At 40.5% G+C, this 16,797-nt stretch overlaps 2 protein-coding genes across 2 annotated transcripts; one reads left to right on the forward strand and one right to left on the reverse strand.

The window, feature by feature from the left end:
- Positions 1 to 5,940: 5,940 nt before the first annotated feature.
- On the forward strand, positions 5,941 to 7,653 carry LOC127760305 (aspartyl protease family protein At5g10770-like). The gene is made up of 2 exons (XM_052284548.1): positions 5,941 to 6,108; positions 6,264 to 7,653. Exons 1-2 carry the CDS (start codon positions 5,976 to 5,978, stop codon positions 7,553 to 7,555), a joined length of 1,425 nt encoding a protein of 474 aa, XP_052140508.1. The 5' UTR covers positions 5,941 to 5,975; the 3' UTR covers positions 7,556 to 7,653.
- Positions 7,654 to 8,493: 840 nt separating this feature from the next.
- On the reverse strand, positions 8,494 to 12,923 carry LOC127756847 (disease resistance protein RGA2-like). Its single transcript, XM_052282237.1, has 3 exons — positions 12,560 to 12,923; positions 12,061 to 12,452; positions 8,494 to 11,093 (listed from the first exon to the last, which is right to left on the reverse strand). Exons 1-3 carry the CDS (start codon positions 12,894 to 12,896, stop codon positions 8,673 to 8,675), a joined length of 3,150 nt encoding a protein of 1,049 aa, XP_052138197.1. The 5' UTR covers positions 12,897 to 12,923; the 3' UTR covers positions 8,494 to 8,672.
- Between the last annotated feature and the right edge of the window lie 3,874 nt (positions 12,924 to 16,797).

Genomic DNA, 16,797 nt, shown 5'->3' on the forward strand with positions numbered 1-16,797 from the left:
GAGAAATGGCCGGAGATGGAAACAATGGCGAGCTCACCGGCGGCGCGAGGGAATCGGAGCTCCGGCGGTGATTCGCGGCAACGAAGCGGCGGCCGAGGTGCGGGCGGGCTCGGTGAGCACGACGGCGGCGACTACGCGGCGCGGCGGTGGCTATAGTGGCGGCAGCGCGTGGCCGGAGACGGCGGTAGGCGGCGGAGCAAGGGGCGAGCGGCGCGGCGACGATAGGAAGCACGGGAGGGCGCGGCGAGTGCGAAAAAGAGAGAGAGGGACGCGGGGAGCGATTTATAGGTGCGGGAGGGGGCGGACGTGGCCGGGGAGGTGGCCGATTTGGCCAGCGACGTGGGGGAGTGGGGAGGAAGAGAGAGAGAGGGGGGATTCAAATTGAACCCCGCCCACTCTCGGGCGCGCTCGGGCCGGGAGATGCGGGGGAGAGGGCGGGGATGTGGGGAGGACGCGGGAGCGGCGTGGCGTGGGCGCGGGAGGAGCGGAGAAGGCGGGAAACGGCAGCGGCGTGGCGGTTGGAGCTCCGACTCCAACGGCCGGAGGTAGGAGACGACCGACAGGTGGGGCCCACCTGTCGGCGTCCCGAGAGAGGAGGGAGAGGCGGCTTGGGCCGGCCCACAAGGAGGAGGGGCCGCGGGAGAGGGACGGGCCGACGGCCCAACAAAGAAAAAGGAGGGAAAAGAAAAGAAAAAGAGAAAAAGGATTTTCCTGGGATTAAAAATTGCACTTTGGTGATTTTTAATTGGTTAAAATTATTTCCAAGGCTCTGAAAATTCCACTAAAAATCCTGTTAATGTACTGTGACATGTGGAACTCAAGGAAAATCCCACATTGCCAATTCCAATTATTAAATGCCTTTATTAATTAGGGATTTAGCTCTAGGTTAATTAAACAATTTCTTTGGGCAATTTATTTAACCCATTTTTAAAGCAAGGAAAAAAAGGGGAAACTTCATGGCGTGACATTACCTTCGTGACAGAAGCAAAAATAAAGAAGAAGGACAATTTATTAGACTATATATTAATCATCCAATAGTTATCAATATTTGGTATATTGTTGCATGATAAGAGAATAAGAAATAACATTAACTACATCTAGCAACCTCGGTTCCTAAACATTTGTCACTGGACTCTATTTCTATATAATGTTTGACTACTTATATTTTAGCAATAAACTGTACTATGAAAGTATGCTGTATCTAAATATGATCTTCAATTATCTTTGGCCAAAACTTCATAATTTAAAATTGAGTAAATTGTAGTTTGAGACATGTTTTTTAATCAAAGTTTCCCTTTGGACTACCTCCAATATAAGGTTTTCACATAAAGCTATGCATCTTTACCTGGCACAAACAGTAATTCTCTCTTAAAAAGTTGAGAGAATCTCTTCTATACCAATGAGTTTATTCGGCTTCAACAATTTACCATCGACATTGTCTCTTTCTATAATATACTGTCGACTTTATCAATTATTCTACAATACGTCATTGGGCGTGGGAATACCTACAATAGGGACAGCCCATCATAGACCACAGGGAATCTCGTGCTTGCATAACTAAATCTAAGTTTTGAGCCCTTTGAGACATACAAGATTAACAATTGATTTATTTCATCAGAAGTTTTTTTTTAAAAAAAAAGAGAAAATTTTCATGTGACCTCTTTACACAACATGGAAGTTTGTGTACATGTTTCAAGTGTTTTCTGGTATATTTAGTTTTTAGAAAGAAAATATTTTCATGTAGTATATGAGAGAGAATTTGCTTATGTAAGAGAAAATAGCACAAAATATCTTATGTAGTGTATGAAAGATGATTTATACTTAAAAACAACAATAAAAAAATATTTTATATAGCATACAACAGATAAGTTATATTTTTTAAAAAATAAAAATGTAAAAAAGAAAGAAATTGTAAGGAGGTCACATGAAAGTTTTCATATATTTTTTAAACTTCTAATGAGATAAATCAATTGTTAACCTTGTATGTCCATAAGGGTATTTTGGTATTTTTGAAAAGAAGGCCCCAGCCCAATGACTTATTGTAGAGTAATTGATAAAGTCAAAAGTATATTATAGAAAGTGAAAATGTTGATGGCAAATTATTAAACTCGAACAAACTCAATTGTATAGAATAGATTCTCTCTTAAAATTTGTTCAAAACAGGCTAACAGCGGTAGAACACCGGTCAATGTAAACCAAATGAGAACATACAAAGGAGTACACATGTATATTTATGTTTTTAAGATAATGGAACACGTTATGTACTCCCTCCCTCCACCCCTTAAGCGTGGATTTCGGTATCTAACATTTGATCATTCGTCTTATTTAAAAAAAATATAATTTTTTTTAAAAAAATCATGCATACAGTACTAGTCATGTTTTATTATATAATAATAATAAAAATACTAATCATAAAAGAATTACAAATAAGATGGATGGTTAAATATTGTAAAAAAAACCCGTGATTGCATTTAAATGGTAGAGTACGTAGGGAGTATATAAGATTCAAGGACGTACGATTCAATGTACCACTTCCTGCCCTGATGACGGCAGCATCACACCATATGAATTTAACAAGATCTTATCCCTTTCGTACATTTACTTTAATTTTTAAGTCATTTAGTCAACTTTGACCATGCATTCCTCGTAAAATATATATGTTTCATTCGGTTCTTTCGAGCCTTGTTTGCATTGGGCTCATTCTATATATCTTTTCATAGCTCTCTATTATTTGCAAAATCACCTTAAAATATAAATATTGGAATAATTTTTATATACTAAATATTCTATAATTTGACTACTCGATCAAATTCTAAAAAGTTTGTCATTTCTATATCAAAATGCATACTATATTGTCCTGCTGAGGGAGTAATTTTAAGAGGAAATTTGATAAATCCCATCGCATATAAGCATGACTTAGCCACTTAGGTATTAGAAAAACACAATTGAAAATTCTCTCATAGCCAAATGATATTGCAAATAAACACATAAATCTGAAAAGTACCATCTCACCGATCGATAGTTTTTCAATCCATATGCAAAGCATCCATTCAAGTTAGAGAAAAATGATACAAATAATTGTTTTGCCCTTCTTCCGCACATGAGAGTTACCTAGGGGGTTGAACCCTAGCGCCCGCTGCCCCATCTCCCCTCTTCTCCCTCTCCTCGCCGCCGGAGAATTGAGTGGTCAACCGGGATGGCGGCGGCGGGACTAAACCATGGTGGTGCCTTGCCTTCAGCGCGAGGAAAGCGGCTTGGCACGTGGAGCATAGGAAAGACGATGTGGAGACTACGGATCTGGCTCTACCACAGCTAGGTCTGGTCCCCTCGTGTGTGTATCCGTTGCCCCTGTGCCGGATCTGGCCGAAGCAGCCAGTGCGACGAAGCAGCAGCAACAAGATGCCACGGGGGCTAGTGGCAAGGAGGACAGCACGAGCAATGATAGCGGGAGGCTATGATGGCTTGCGGCGATAGGAGGCCCACGTGGGCGACGACGGCAGGAGGCCACCATGACCAGGGCCCAAGGGCAAGGAGGCCGATACGAAGCTACAGCAGGCATTCGGTGAAGGTGAGGTCGACAAGGACAGAGAAGGCTGCGGCTGTTGCAGAGGGCAGGAACGGCTACTCGCAGTGCTGGCCGAGATAGTGGTCAACGTGGGTAACGACTCTACGCCACTACGGAATGCAGCGTCGGTTGTGAAGGTGGCCCAGTGGCACCGGGTGTGGTAGAGCTGCCGGCCGGTAGAGATTGTTGGGCGGAGGAGTTATGGAGTGGCATCGGCAGGTGTGGGAGAGGGTAGATTTCCCGAGCCAGCAATGACAACGTGTTCGGGCGCCGTGACCCCTTTTGGGCCGTTGTCGAGCAGCTACCCTTCCTCCTACTTGCAAATCTCATCGGCTGAAAAACCAGTCTAGTTGGATGGACAACGGTGGCACCTAAGATGTCATGACCTCCTTGAAGACGTTGCTTAGGAGGTCTTGTTCCCTGCCTTTGCCGCCTTATCTCGGTTTGATTGTTGGCGGTTCTTGATTGTCATCATCATGTTGTCAGGAGGGATGAGTATGTGTATTTTCTTCTCTCTCGCCCTCTCCCTCTCTTCAACACCTCTACATGATGATAACCATAAACTCGTCGACTATCTTCTGTGCAGAGTCGGTGTGCGGGAAATATTTGCAACCCCCTTAAGGTTTAGCAGTGATCGCACGCATATGGCGGTCGGCTTGGCGCTAGCGCCTTCTTCTGGGTTGTGTGAGGAGCTGTCAGCGTGCGGTGCTGGTGTGTTTGTTATTGTTTTTTTTCCCGGTTAACCTCCAAAGGTTATAATGTTGTATTTTTCATGCTATATCAATATAAAATTTTGCACCATCGGGTGCGAGTTGTTCCTTAAAAAAAGATTTTCCTTTCTTTATCCATGAACTTATTAAATGTTGCATAAAAAATATCAAATGCGATCCAAAAAGTTCTCCATTAATAAAATTTAATTTAGATCGAGATAGAATTTTGAATACCTAGAACAGGAAAAATGTTTACTGATATTTATATTTTTTATTTAGTTTTTTATTTTCTTTCTTGCTCGTATTATGATATTTTTTTCTAATTGCTATATATTGTGTTCAAAATCCAAACTTCTCATTTTGGGATATTTTGCTTGCTAACTTAAATAGCTTTACTGATTTTTTGGGATGTTAATATTTCTGTGGTTAAAGAAGTTTATAAAATGAACAGAGAATGCTGTGACAGGTGACAGCAATGGATTTTCTCATACTAACGGTTGCGTCGCCATTTAATTTGCTATACATGCATGACGTACTTGCGATGATCTTGCCTAGGTTGCATTTCTTTGCTACGGCTTTCAACAAATTAAATCTAGTTTTAAAATGCAAGAACTTTGATTTACTGGGTCAACTATGAGTCTCGGTCAAGGGGTCTGTCTTTTTTAGAGTTAATGGAGATGTATATGGATAATTCGTGGGGAAACTCTATTCATTTAAGAATGTCCCCTGTTTTTACATGTAGTCTAAAAATCATCATTTTTTTAAAAAAATAGTAAAATAGATCAATATGTGATATATCGCTTCATCACAAACATACATGTTCAGATTCAACTTATACAAATTGAAAAAAAAATAAATTTGACTATGGATAGAACACGTAATCACAGTCAAATTTGTATAAGTTAAATTTCAACTTGTATGTTTTTTATTTTGACTTTTTTGAGAAAATTTTATGACTTTATAAATACCATGCATAAAACAAGAGGATGTCCCTCGAGGGACAGAACAATCCACTTTCTAATTCGTGCCACGCTATACTTGGTCCATAGTTTTTTTTACTATTTATTAACTTTATAATCTATAATATTTATTGGCTAGTGGAACCTGTTAGCATATCAGCTGAACTGAATGGGCTATACTTGGTCCATAGTTTTTTTTACTATTTATTAACTTTATAATCTATAATATTTATTGGCTAATGGAACCTGTTAGCATATCAGCTGAACTGAATGGGCTGTGATTAAGATAGTTTCTTATGAGAAGGTGTTTTCATCCCTCAAGAAAATATCTCTTTATCACCTAAATAGTTATATTTTTTTTAAAAAAATGATAATTTAGATTAATATGGCATATATCACTCCATAGACATGCAAGTTTAAAATTCGACTTTTACAAATTGTAACAAAAACAATAAATACAACTATGATTGTATGTTAACTAGTTTCAATTTTTTTACAACTTTTAAAAGTTGAATTTAATCGTCTATGAAGTGATATATCTCATATTAATCTATGTTATCAGTTTTTTTATTTTTTTATAACTATTTAGATGAAATGAAAGAAACGAGAGGATGTCTCATCGGAGGATGAAAATCGATCTCCGATTCTTATATATAGAGAAGGTAGGGTTTTGAAGCTGCATCTATCTAGCTCAGGTTTGCCCATAGCCTTAGCTAGCTAGGACGAAGCAAAGGAACAGCAATGACTTCTGTTTCGCTTGTGTTGCTGCTCCTCTTGTGCAGTTACCATTCTTTCGTTGCTCGTGCAGGAAATGAACAGAGTTACAAGGTTCTTGACCTTAATCCTAGTAGGGCCGTCTGCTCTGAGCCCAATGGTAGTGAACTGTCCATAAAAATCTCTCGTATCTTTCTGCAACTAAAATTTCATGCATGCAGTGAAAGTTTTAATATACTTTGCATGCAGTGAAAGTTTTAATATACTTCTTGTGAAAGTTCAAATTTCCTAAGAAATGAAATTTAATTTTTGCAGCGACCATTCCGTCATCCTCAGATGGAACGAGCTCGGTGACGTTGAGCCACCGGTACGGCCCATGCTCGCCGGCGGATCCCAACTCCGGCGAGAAGAGGCCGACCGACGAGGAGCTGCTCCGCCGTGACCAGCTCCGAGCTGACTACATCCGGCGCAAGTTCTCCGGCAGCAACGGCACGGCCGCCGGCGAGGACGGTCAGTCGTCCAAGGTGTCCGTGCCGACCACGCTGGGCTCCTCCCTGGACACGCTGGAGTACGTCATCTCCGTCGGGCTCGGCTCGCCGGCGGTGACGCAGAGGGTGGTCATCGACACCGGCAGCGACGTGTCGTGGGTGCAGTGCGAGCCGTGCCCCGCCCCGTCGCCGTGCCACGCCCACGCCGGCGCGCTGTTCGACCCGGCCGCGTCGAGCACGTACGCGGCGTTCAACTGCAGCGCCGCCGAGTGCGCGCAGCTCGGCGACAGCGGCGAGGCCAACGGCTGCGACGCCAAGTCGCGGTGCCAGTACATCGTCAAGTACGGCGACGGCTCGAACACCACCGGGACGTACAGCTCCGACGTGCTGACGCTGTCCGGCTCCGACGTCGTCAGGGGCTTCCAGTTCGGGTGCAGCCACGCCGAGCTGGGCGCCGGCATGGACGACAAGACCGACGGCCTCATCGGCCTCGGCGGCGACGCGCAGTCGCTGGTGTCGCAGACGGCGGCGAGGTACGGCAAGTCCTTCTCCTACTGCCTCCCGGCGACGCCGGCCTCGTCAGGGTTCCTCACGCTGGGCGCGCCGGCGAGCGGCGGCGGCGGCGGCGCGTCGCGGTTCGCGACGACGCCGATGCTCAGGAGCAAGAAGGTCCCGACGTACTACTTCGCGGCCCTGGAGGACATCGCCGTGGGCGGGAAGAAGCTCGGGCTGTCTCCGTCGGTGTTCGCCGCCGGGTCGCTGGTGGACTCCGGCACGGTGATCACGCGGCTGCCGCCGGCGGCGTACGCGGCGCTGTCGTCGGCGTTCCGCGCCGGGATGACGCGGTACGCGAGGGCGGAGCCCCTGGGCATCCTCGACACGTGCTTCAACTTCACCGGCCTGGACAAGGTCAGCATACCGACCGTCGCGCTGGTGTTCGCCGGCGGCGCCGTCGTCGACCTCGACGCGCACGGCATCGTGTCCGGCGGCTGCCTCGCGTTCGCGCCCACCTGCGACGACAAGGCCTTCGGCACCATCGGCAACGTGCAGCAGCGCACGTTCGAGGTCCTGTACGACGTCGGCGGCGGCGTCTTCGGCTTCCGCGCCGGCGCTTGCTGATCGGCCGGACGCACGAACGTCGAGGCTGGTCTTGTACTGTCGTACATATGCATGCATGGATCTCTTATCGACTTGTTTGTGGTTGTGAGATAAGAATACTATTACTATATACGTTTGCAAAAATTCATCAACACGTAGTTTTCATCATAATATATATGTGTATTTTGATCTTGTATAAAAAAATAATTGTCTTGTGATAGCAACACAAGAAATCAATGTATTGACAAGTAGTGTTCTCTTAATGATTTTTTTATGAATAATGAAGAGTTTGCACTTGATTTGTTCCCAACTGGCAGGCACTTGATTTGTTCGGGGAGGGCTAATGGGTGGGTGTTCACCCAGAGCGATCGGGCGTGCTCCTTCCCTTCTCCTCTACCTATTGCATCATAAATTCCAAAAAAAAGATTACCAATATATTTGTCGATAAATTTTCAATCAAAAATTTGACAGATGTAATTATAATACAATCGCCATGTAATTACACTGTAACTTGCATGTAATTACAATGTAACTTTTAAAATCTCTTCGTAACATGCTATCTTGGTGAAACGGAGGTCGTGGGAATGAATCCTCTTACATGTGTGCGTGTTATGACTTTTTTCCTTCTTCACTTGCATAAATCTTGAAACAAATCTAACGGTTTAAAATTATGTAAAAGTTATATAAGTTACAGTGTAATTATACTACGATTGTATTGTAATTTACATTTGTCAAATTTTTAGGAGAAAATTTATCGACAAATATATAGCAAAATTGAAAAAAAACAACTTAGAAAAAATTAAAAGAAAATAGAAAAAAAATCTAATACCCTTAAAAATCAATGTTCAAAATCCCAGACCTCCCATAGTTTTCAGCTTGCAAACATCTTGCCAATTAACCAAGCTGGTTCCAACACTGAACTTTTAGGGGTCATCTCCCTTCCAAAGGAAGGCTCTTGTGAAGCAAATGTAAAGGACTATATGGCCCTGTTTAGATTCCAACTTTTTTTCTTCAAACTTCTAACTTTTCCGTCACATCGTTTCTATTTTTTCAAACTTCTAATTTTGGCGTGGAACTAAACACAGCCTATATTCCTTACACATGCGTGAACATTTGTATTCTCAAAGACAACCCAAAATTAATGTATGCTTTGGTACGGTATATGCCTGATCTTTTGCCAATTTGGATGCCCACGTATTCGACAGCTCTCTGTGAGAGAGCGGTTACAGTGAGAAACTACAATGTTCGCGAGGGATTGGGGAAGCGTCGGCAGTGACTGTATATTTGGACACTCTTGGATGGTCAGGATATCAAGCTTTGTCAGGCAATCCAAGTTGGCAGGCAAAGAGTTCCAGCTACAATCTGTAATTGAGAGGTGATGCAGAAGACCGAAACGCTCACCAATCATGGGTGGGTTATTCGAGCCTTTACAACTCCAGAACATAAGGGTTTGCAATGCGGCCGGGAATTCTCCCTGCTGCACGACCCCTTTTACTGACAACCAACTTGGGTATGTCGTACCATTATATTCCCTGATGCAAAGGGATGTAATCCAGGCTGGTGGATGGAGCTCCTCAAGGACCTCAGCTTGCATTTGAAGCTCTGGACCGCTGCTCATCTCCGTTACAGGTGCAGTTCTTGATGCGGAGCGTTCGTCACCACCCCAACTTAGCGTCAGATCAGTTATATGCCTCTTGTCAGCTAGCCTGGCTCGAACAGCTTCCTCTTTGCTTCTTATATTATCAAGACAGTCAATGAACATCCTGCCACGAAGGTTGTTCAGGTATTCCAGCTGGTGTATCTCATATCCCTTCTCTTTCCTCACAGTGAAGCGAAACAGATTTCGGAGCGATTTCAGTCTCCCTATGTTGGGAATGTCCAAGCCTTTCCACGTGTGCATATACCGCAAATTGACAAGGTTCCCCATTTTCGCCGGGGAGGAAAACTGCAAATTAACGAAAGGTGTGACCGAAAACTCGTGGAGATGGTAAAGCTTGGCAAATTCGGCTGGCAAAGTGATGTCGTTGTAATTAAGGGATGGCGAAATACCAAGATAACGAAGATGTTTTAGTTCACCAATACATGCTGGGACCGTCCTCATATCTTGCAAGTCCAAGTACACCACCCGCAATTTCCTTAGCCTCATCAGCACACGCTCAAAGTCGTTTTTACTCATCTCCTTTATGGAATAGCACATGATTAGTGTGCGCAAGTTTGCCAGCTCCAAAATCTGCTCGGGGAATACTTCATCGTAGAACATTATACAAACATGGCGAACATATTTCGAAATATGTTGTACAATGCCTTTCTTGATTTCAACACGGTCGCTGCCAGCAACCATCTTTGCTACGTCATACAACGAATCATGAGCCGTGAAGTACTCCCCAGAACTAGTGTCAGAATTAACCTTCCTTTTTAGCTGAAGAAATGAGCACACCTGCAGTTCATGAAAGTAGAGCTCGCCGACATCTTCCATATCCTCCTCTCTTGCATTGGTTGTCTTCACCAAACCCTGTGCTATCCACATGCTAATAAGTCTCTCTCGTTCCAACTCATATCTTCTAGGAAATATGCTATAGAATTCAAAGCATCTCCTGACATCCATATCAAGCTGTTGATAGCTCCAGAGCAGAGCTCCTGTGGTAGAATTCAACACGTCGAGGTTTGATGTTGCTCTCCAATAAGTGATATCTGGGTTTTGCTTAAGCCGGACACCCACTATTACTGCTGCAATAGGTGACCTTTGTAGCTTTTCTGCAATTTTTCTCCCAAGTGGTATAAAATCTCGATCATCAAAGCTTGTGCCTTCTAGTGCGTAATGCATGAACATTGAAAAGTATATCTCCTTGTCCAAATCAGATATTTGAATATATCTATTAGCTCGTAGAGCTACATCTGTTCTTCTAGCTGTCACTAGGATTCTGCTTCCTCTCTTCCCAACATCAAGTGGAGAAAGTAAATCTCGCTGCTCCTGGTCATTCTTATCATTGACATCATCCAATACCAACAAGAAACGTTTGCCTCTTAATTCCTTCTTCAGCTTATTTTGTAGTTCTCTACGATCAGTAATACTGGAATGCCGGTTTTCTGTGATCTCCTCAAGCATATCATGAAATATGTAGTCTGCTCTCAATGTCTCAGAAACATGAATGAGAATGATAGGGTCGAAATATTTGTCTTTATCCTCTTTTTCGTAGTCACAAACATATTGTGCCAGGGTAGTCTTGCCAGATCCTGCAATGCCATGTATGCAAATCACACGATAACACTTACTGTTACTGGAGCTTGCTGCATGATCATCTGGTCCCTCACGGAGAATCCTATGAATGACCTCACGCTCCTCATCTCGACCGAATACCGTTGGTTTAGTAACAGGTTTAATGCTCTGCCTGTAATTGCTGGAAATTGTATTCCATCTACTGCTTCTTTCCTGGTTCGAGAGATGTGATTGATGCGATTCGGTGCAAAGATGTTTCCAGTCGTTCAAAATTTCTTCTATCGCTTCTATTCTTTTCCTCAACTTCCTTTTGGCACAAATAGTCAGGAAAGAATCACTCCCCTGCAAGAAACAAAGCCTCAAATGATTACACAAGCTGATTGTTGAAAATATATGATCCGCATTTCTCGATATTTTGGGTTTACTTTCCTTCAAAGACTCTTAGTTCTCCTTTACAATGCAACATAAGAAGAAACATCGGTCCCATCGTACATCATATTTGTAAACGAAAAGTAATTTGTGGATAAAACTTTTATATATGTGTTCTTAGCGATCTAAAAGTAAGTGCTGAAAAGTAAACTTCGACGAAAAACCCCCAAATCAACTCCAAATTTAAGGTTGAAAATTTAAATTTTGACTGATAAGCATAAGTATAAGCGAAAAGATGAGGCTGATAGAAAGCAGAATGCAGATAAGAAAAAAAACAAAGAAACCTAAACACATGAAGTTCATGGCATATCTTTTCACTTTTATAGGAACATAAAACAATGGAAGTACAGCAGGAAAAGCACTGAAAATATTAAAATTAAAGTAGAACATGTGCCCTATTAACAATCATATTTATTATTTTCATAATTAATAATTATACAATAAATTTGAATCTATATATTTCTGAAGTGATACAATATTACATATTGATTTAACTTGTTAAATTCTTTATTATTATTATCATTATTATTATTATTATTATTATTATTATTATTATTATTATTGATGCGACATGATATGGAAGAAACGGGAGGACACCATATAGTACTACCTTTGCCTCAATTTATGTATAGTTTTAGATTTCTGTGTCCAACGTTTGACTGTCCATTTTATTTGAAAAATTTATGAATTTTTTTTAAAAAAGTTAGTCATACATAAGTACCATTCATGTTTTATCATCTAATAACAATAAAAATATTAATTATAAAAATTTATCAAATAAGACTACGATAAAACGTTGGATATAAGCGTTCCAAAACTACACCCTTTTTAGAATTGGGGTAGTAGAGTATGTGGCTTGTGGGAGACTGACAGAACGTACCTTGTAGTTTGTGATGCCAATCACTTCGTAGGACCAGTTCCGGTAAAAACATGCAAGCTGGTAGAAGGAACGGACCCGTTGCAGCGAGGGTACAATGTCTACTCCTTCTAGAGGGAACGGATCCGTAGTATCCGGTGGAGGGCGAGAAATTGGTAGCGGCGCGGCAGATGCAGATTTGCTGCTGCTACAGTTGGGATCCGGAGCCGGAGTATCCAGTGGTGAGCGAGAAATTGGTAGCAGCGCGGCAGATTTGCTGCTACAGTTGGGATCCGTAGAATCCGGTGGTGGGCGAGAAATTGGGAACAGCGCGGCAGATTTGCTGGTGCAAAGCTTGATGCAAGCGCCGACGGCGTCCTGGAGGTACTGCAGCCAGTTGATGTCGTCATCGCAATCTGATTTGGTCGTGCACGTACGCATTTTTTTCATCAGGCTCTCTCCATCCTTTGATCGATCCAGATTGATTAGAAAGAAAAAAAAAAGATCGAAAAAAGACACATACCATTGACCTTGTTCTTGATTTGGTGATAATCGATGAGATCCAAGATGTCCTCCGCTTCGTACAAGGCAGACCTTAGCTCCTCGCACGGTTGTTCCAGTTTCTTCACAGCAGATCTATCATCTTCAGCTTCTTTCTGCATCCTCTGCTCCTCTAGTTCTCTCAGCATATCCTCCAGTTTTGGGAGGGTATGAATCTCCAGTTCCCGGAGCTTCCGCGACGCGTTAAAGCCGATGTTGGAAACGAATTTGTTCACGAGCAAGTTCATAATGGGCGCTATCAACCATCCTACCACGGTTACGCCCCAACCCACAGCTGCCATCCTCCATGGATTTGCCATGGAACGCTTTTGAGAAATGGGACAAGGAGCATAGGAAAGAAGGATTGGAGCTCTCTACTGTCTCGGTAGCTGCTAGCTGCGTCCTGCGTGCAAACATTGCACCCTCATCTCGATCATTGACCGGTCGTCGAAATTTCCAGCGAATCATCTTTTTTTTAAAAAAAAAAAGAAGAAAAGTGACTAGTACTGAAAATGACATAAGTACATAATATGTGGATATACCAACTAAGACGGGCAGACTTTTCAAAGAAAACGCGTAGTCAACATTAAAAACTGTCCGACTTTTATAACTGACAGCACAAGGATGAGTAATATGAAGAAATCTATCTATCTATCTTTTTATACTAAATCCATTAAACATTAAACTTCCTATGAACACTCTCATAACACCACATGGTATTCTAAAAACGCTCTCAAACTACCACATGACGCTCTAATAAAATAGAGAAAATTTTAGAAATTCTAAGAAAAGAAAAATATCTAGCATTTAATTTTCATTTAAATGGTGGACCCATTAGTTTACCCCGTTAGATTAGATCCATTATAAATAGTAATCTATCCCTCCTAATCTACCATGTAATACTTACCTGGAAAATATTGGCCGGAATAAGCCAAGAAGGCATAAGTTCAAGCTACCACATGGCGCTCTAATAAAATAGAGAAAATCTTAGAAACTCTAAGAAAAAGAAAAATATCTAGTCTTTAATTTTTATTTAAGTGGTGAACCCATTAGTTTACCCCATTAAATTAGATCCATTATAAATAGTAATCTATCCCTCCTAATCTACCATGTAATACTTACGTGAAAAATATTGGCCGGAATAAGCCAAGATGGCATAAGTACGTACGAGTTAACAACCACAAACCAGAAAAGAAGAAATGATATACAGCAAAAAAGAAAAACAAATATTGCATATATACGTACTACATACTACTTGGAAAAAAAACATTGCTTTTAAAACTGGATTTTCACTTCCTCTGTATTTTTTTTTTTACGATGGCCAATGTTAAATATTTAGTGAAAGTACCGAAAGAAAACAATAATTTTAAATCAGATTTTCTATTATACTTCCTCTGGATTTTTTTATTTTCTTTATGATGATCAACGTCAAATATTTACTGAAGGTGGTAGTATAAGAAAAATATATTACTTCATAAAACATGAACACCCAAAAATAGATCTATAATATAATATAAAATATCAAATAAATGTATCATTTCACACTACAATTGTTGAGTATAGATATATTTTATTTGCATTAATGGGCCTAAATTGATAGTTCAAGATGAAATAATGAGTAATTAAAATATTACTCGGGACATATTGTCATAAACATGAATATAAATGTATTGTTTAAAAATATGTCCTATTTTTTTCTCACAAAACATAGTCAGGATTTTAGCAGTTAATGACTCAATCTACGCTTTTGATTTGTATATATTTTTTAAGTATATAAGTAATAAATTTAAGGTTGAGTTCTAAAGTGCTTATCAGATTGGCTCTCCCTCATTTATCTCGAGCATGTTCTCTGAACTATTAACCTATGCGTGTTTTGCAAATACTTTCTATACATTTTTATAAAAAAAAATATATTTTTTCATGTTTGTAATATTTAATACTTAATTAATCTTGTGTTGATGACCTACATCATTTTTCATGCCCTGCATAAGCTCAACCAATGAGATCGAATGTAGCCTAAGTAGGAGATAGATTAGATTATTTACTATAAAATTTAAAATTAAAGAATCAAGTTAACTACATTATTAAAAAAAATCATTAGTTTGATCATATATACTCTACGAACTAGCTATTTGTCGACGTTTAAAGTCGCGATTATTGTATTTGCATGGTATGCAGATCGTTGGTACCAAGGTATTTGCGAGATTGAGGTAAAAGAGATGGAGACAAGGATTTTTACACATGTTTGGGCCCCTTATCTGACAGGTAATAGCCCTACTCCTATTGGCCGAAGCTGGTGTGCTCTATGTTCATCAGAATCACACAAGTACAATATTTGGGATAACCTATCTAGGTGTCGTCGACTTGGCGGCATAGATAACCAACACGTAGTCGACGGCATGGTAGTCTTCCTCCTCAAGTACGAACTCATCGAGTTTAGAGATGGTGCTAGATCCCTCTTGTCAGCCTCCGCAGGCATCATATTGGGTTTGTCTAGGCTTATCTCTGATGTCGATGTTTAGCAGCGTGTGTTGGTATCTATTCTGACTTGTGTGTCGATCTGTTGTATCCTCTCTCCCCTAGGGGGTCTTGTATTTTATACCCATAGATGGCCCCTTGTCCAATATGGATACAATTCGAGTAGTCCTTGTCATTTCCGTATACAACTATACTCATCCTTCCTTATCCAAAACTCCTATATATGAGGTATGATTCCGTATAAGGCTTGGTATATGGTGGCCCCGTCGAGCTTAGTCGATTACTATTGGGTATGTGGTATCCATAACCATGACACTGTTGTTCACTGATCCATACATTTTTTAAGAAAAAAGCAAATAAGTTTTGTTGTCTCCTCGCTATTTCTTAGCTATTAAACTAAAACAGAAACAATCAATAATATTGGATTTTTTAGAAACACAGCACACGTACACCCTACCTCTTTGAGTACCTCCAAAAGACTAAGCTGACACATTTTGAGATACAATGTCACCACGGGCGTCTCACTGTCGACGGGTACGTCACATACCACCGAAAGAATAATTAGCCGTAAATACGAGCACGGATAACTATTGTATTAATTAGCTATTAAATTAACTATAAATGATTTGGAGCAAGTAGTTAACTATATTATTAAACTTGCTCTTAGCACCCATTTCAATTAGTTCAAGAATTGTGGTGGATTCCTTGGGGACGTAACTACACAGCTAGTGGTAGCTGGTTTAGACAAACTAGCTACCACTCCATCTATAAGAGGCACCATCCACCTATACTTCAAATACAATTTTCTCTTAAACTGCTCATCTGATCTACGATCCGATTACACCGTTGTGTTCGTAACAATTAAATCTTTACAACAAGATCTCACATGATTATATTTTGATGAAAAATCACAAATTACTTTTATGATATGTCTAAATTACTTTTAGATTTCACTAAGTTACTTCTTAGATATATAAAAGTAAATTCAATAAAACCTAAAAGTAATTTACATATATTATAGAAGTAACTTAGAACAAAACGAGGTAACTTTAAGATGTCATTTGAAGTAAATCCGTTGTAGAGATAAAAACATGACTCTATCTAGAAATTAAATTAATCAGCACAAATTATGAAATTAACTAAAAAAATAATAAAAGTAATCACCTCAGAGCATTATGAATGTATAGTAAGTATTTTAATCAAATCTAAAAGTAACACACACACACACACACACATATATATATATATATATATGATAATTTGTTCAATGAAAAAAGGCATAAATTAAAGTTACTTCTATAATATATGTAAATTACTTTTAGACTTTACTGAATTTACTATTATATGTCTAAGAAGTAATTTAGTGAAATCTAAAAGTAATTTAGACATATCATAAAAGTAATTTGTGATTTTTCATCAAAATATAATCATGTGAGATCTTGTTGTAAAGATTTAATTATTAGGAACATAATGGTGTAATCGGATTGTAAATCGGATGAGTAATTTAAGAGAAAATTTTATTTGAAGCATAGATGATAGGAATATTTCCCCTACTTACTCAATGGATTAATAGTAACCAAAACTCCTAGAGTACTAGCACGTGGATGTCTCTGATTAAGACTAATTGGAGAGGCCTCTTCAATTAGATTTACCGATTCCTTGGCCACCTTTCTCTGTCCGACCCTTCTTTAGAATTCCGTGTACCTGCAATCCTTTTTAGAAAGACACACATCATTTGGGAAC

This window comes from Oryza glaberrima, chromosome 1 (assembly GCF_000147395.1).
Source record: "Oryza glaberrima chromosome 1, OglaRS2, whole genome shotgun sequence".
Taxonomy (NCBI): Eukaryota; Viridiplantae; Streptophyta; class Magnoliopsida; order Poales; family Poaceae; genus Oryza; species Oryza glaberrima.

Excerpts from the sequence above, each read along its gene's own strand:
- LOC127756847 (XM_052282237.1), bottom strand. The coding sequence starts at position 12,896 with ATGGCAAATCCATGGAGGATGGCAGCTGTGGGTTGGGGCGTAACCGTG. Across the intron at positions 12,453-12,559 it reads AATCAAGAACAAGGTCAATG|ATTGCGATGACGACATCAAC; the intron begins GTATGTGTCTTT and ends CGACCAAATCAG. Across the intron at positions 11,094-12,060 it reads TTGGCATCACAAACTACAAG|GGGAGTGATTCTTTCCTGAC; the intron begins GTACGTTCTGTC and ends TGTTTCTTGCAG.
- LOC127760305 (XM_052284548.1), top strand. The coding sequence starts at position 5,976 with ATGACTTCTGTTTCGCTTGTGTTGCTGCTCCTCTTGTGCAGTTACCAT. Across the intron at positions 6,109-6,263 it reads CGTCTGCTCTGAGCCCAATG|CGACCATTCCGTCATCCTCA; the intron begins GTAGTGAACTGT and ends TAATTTTTGCAG.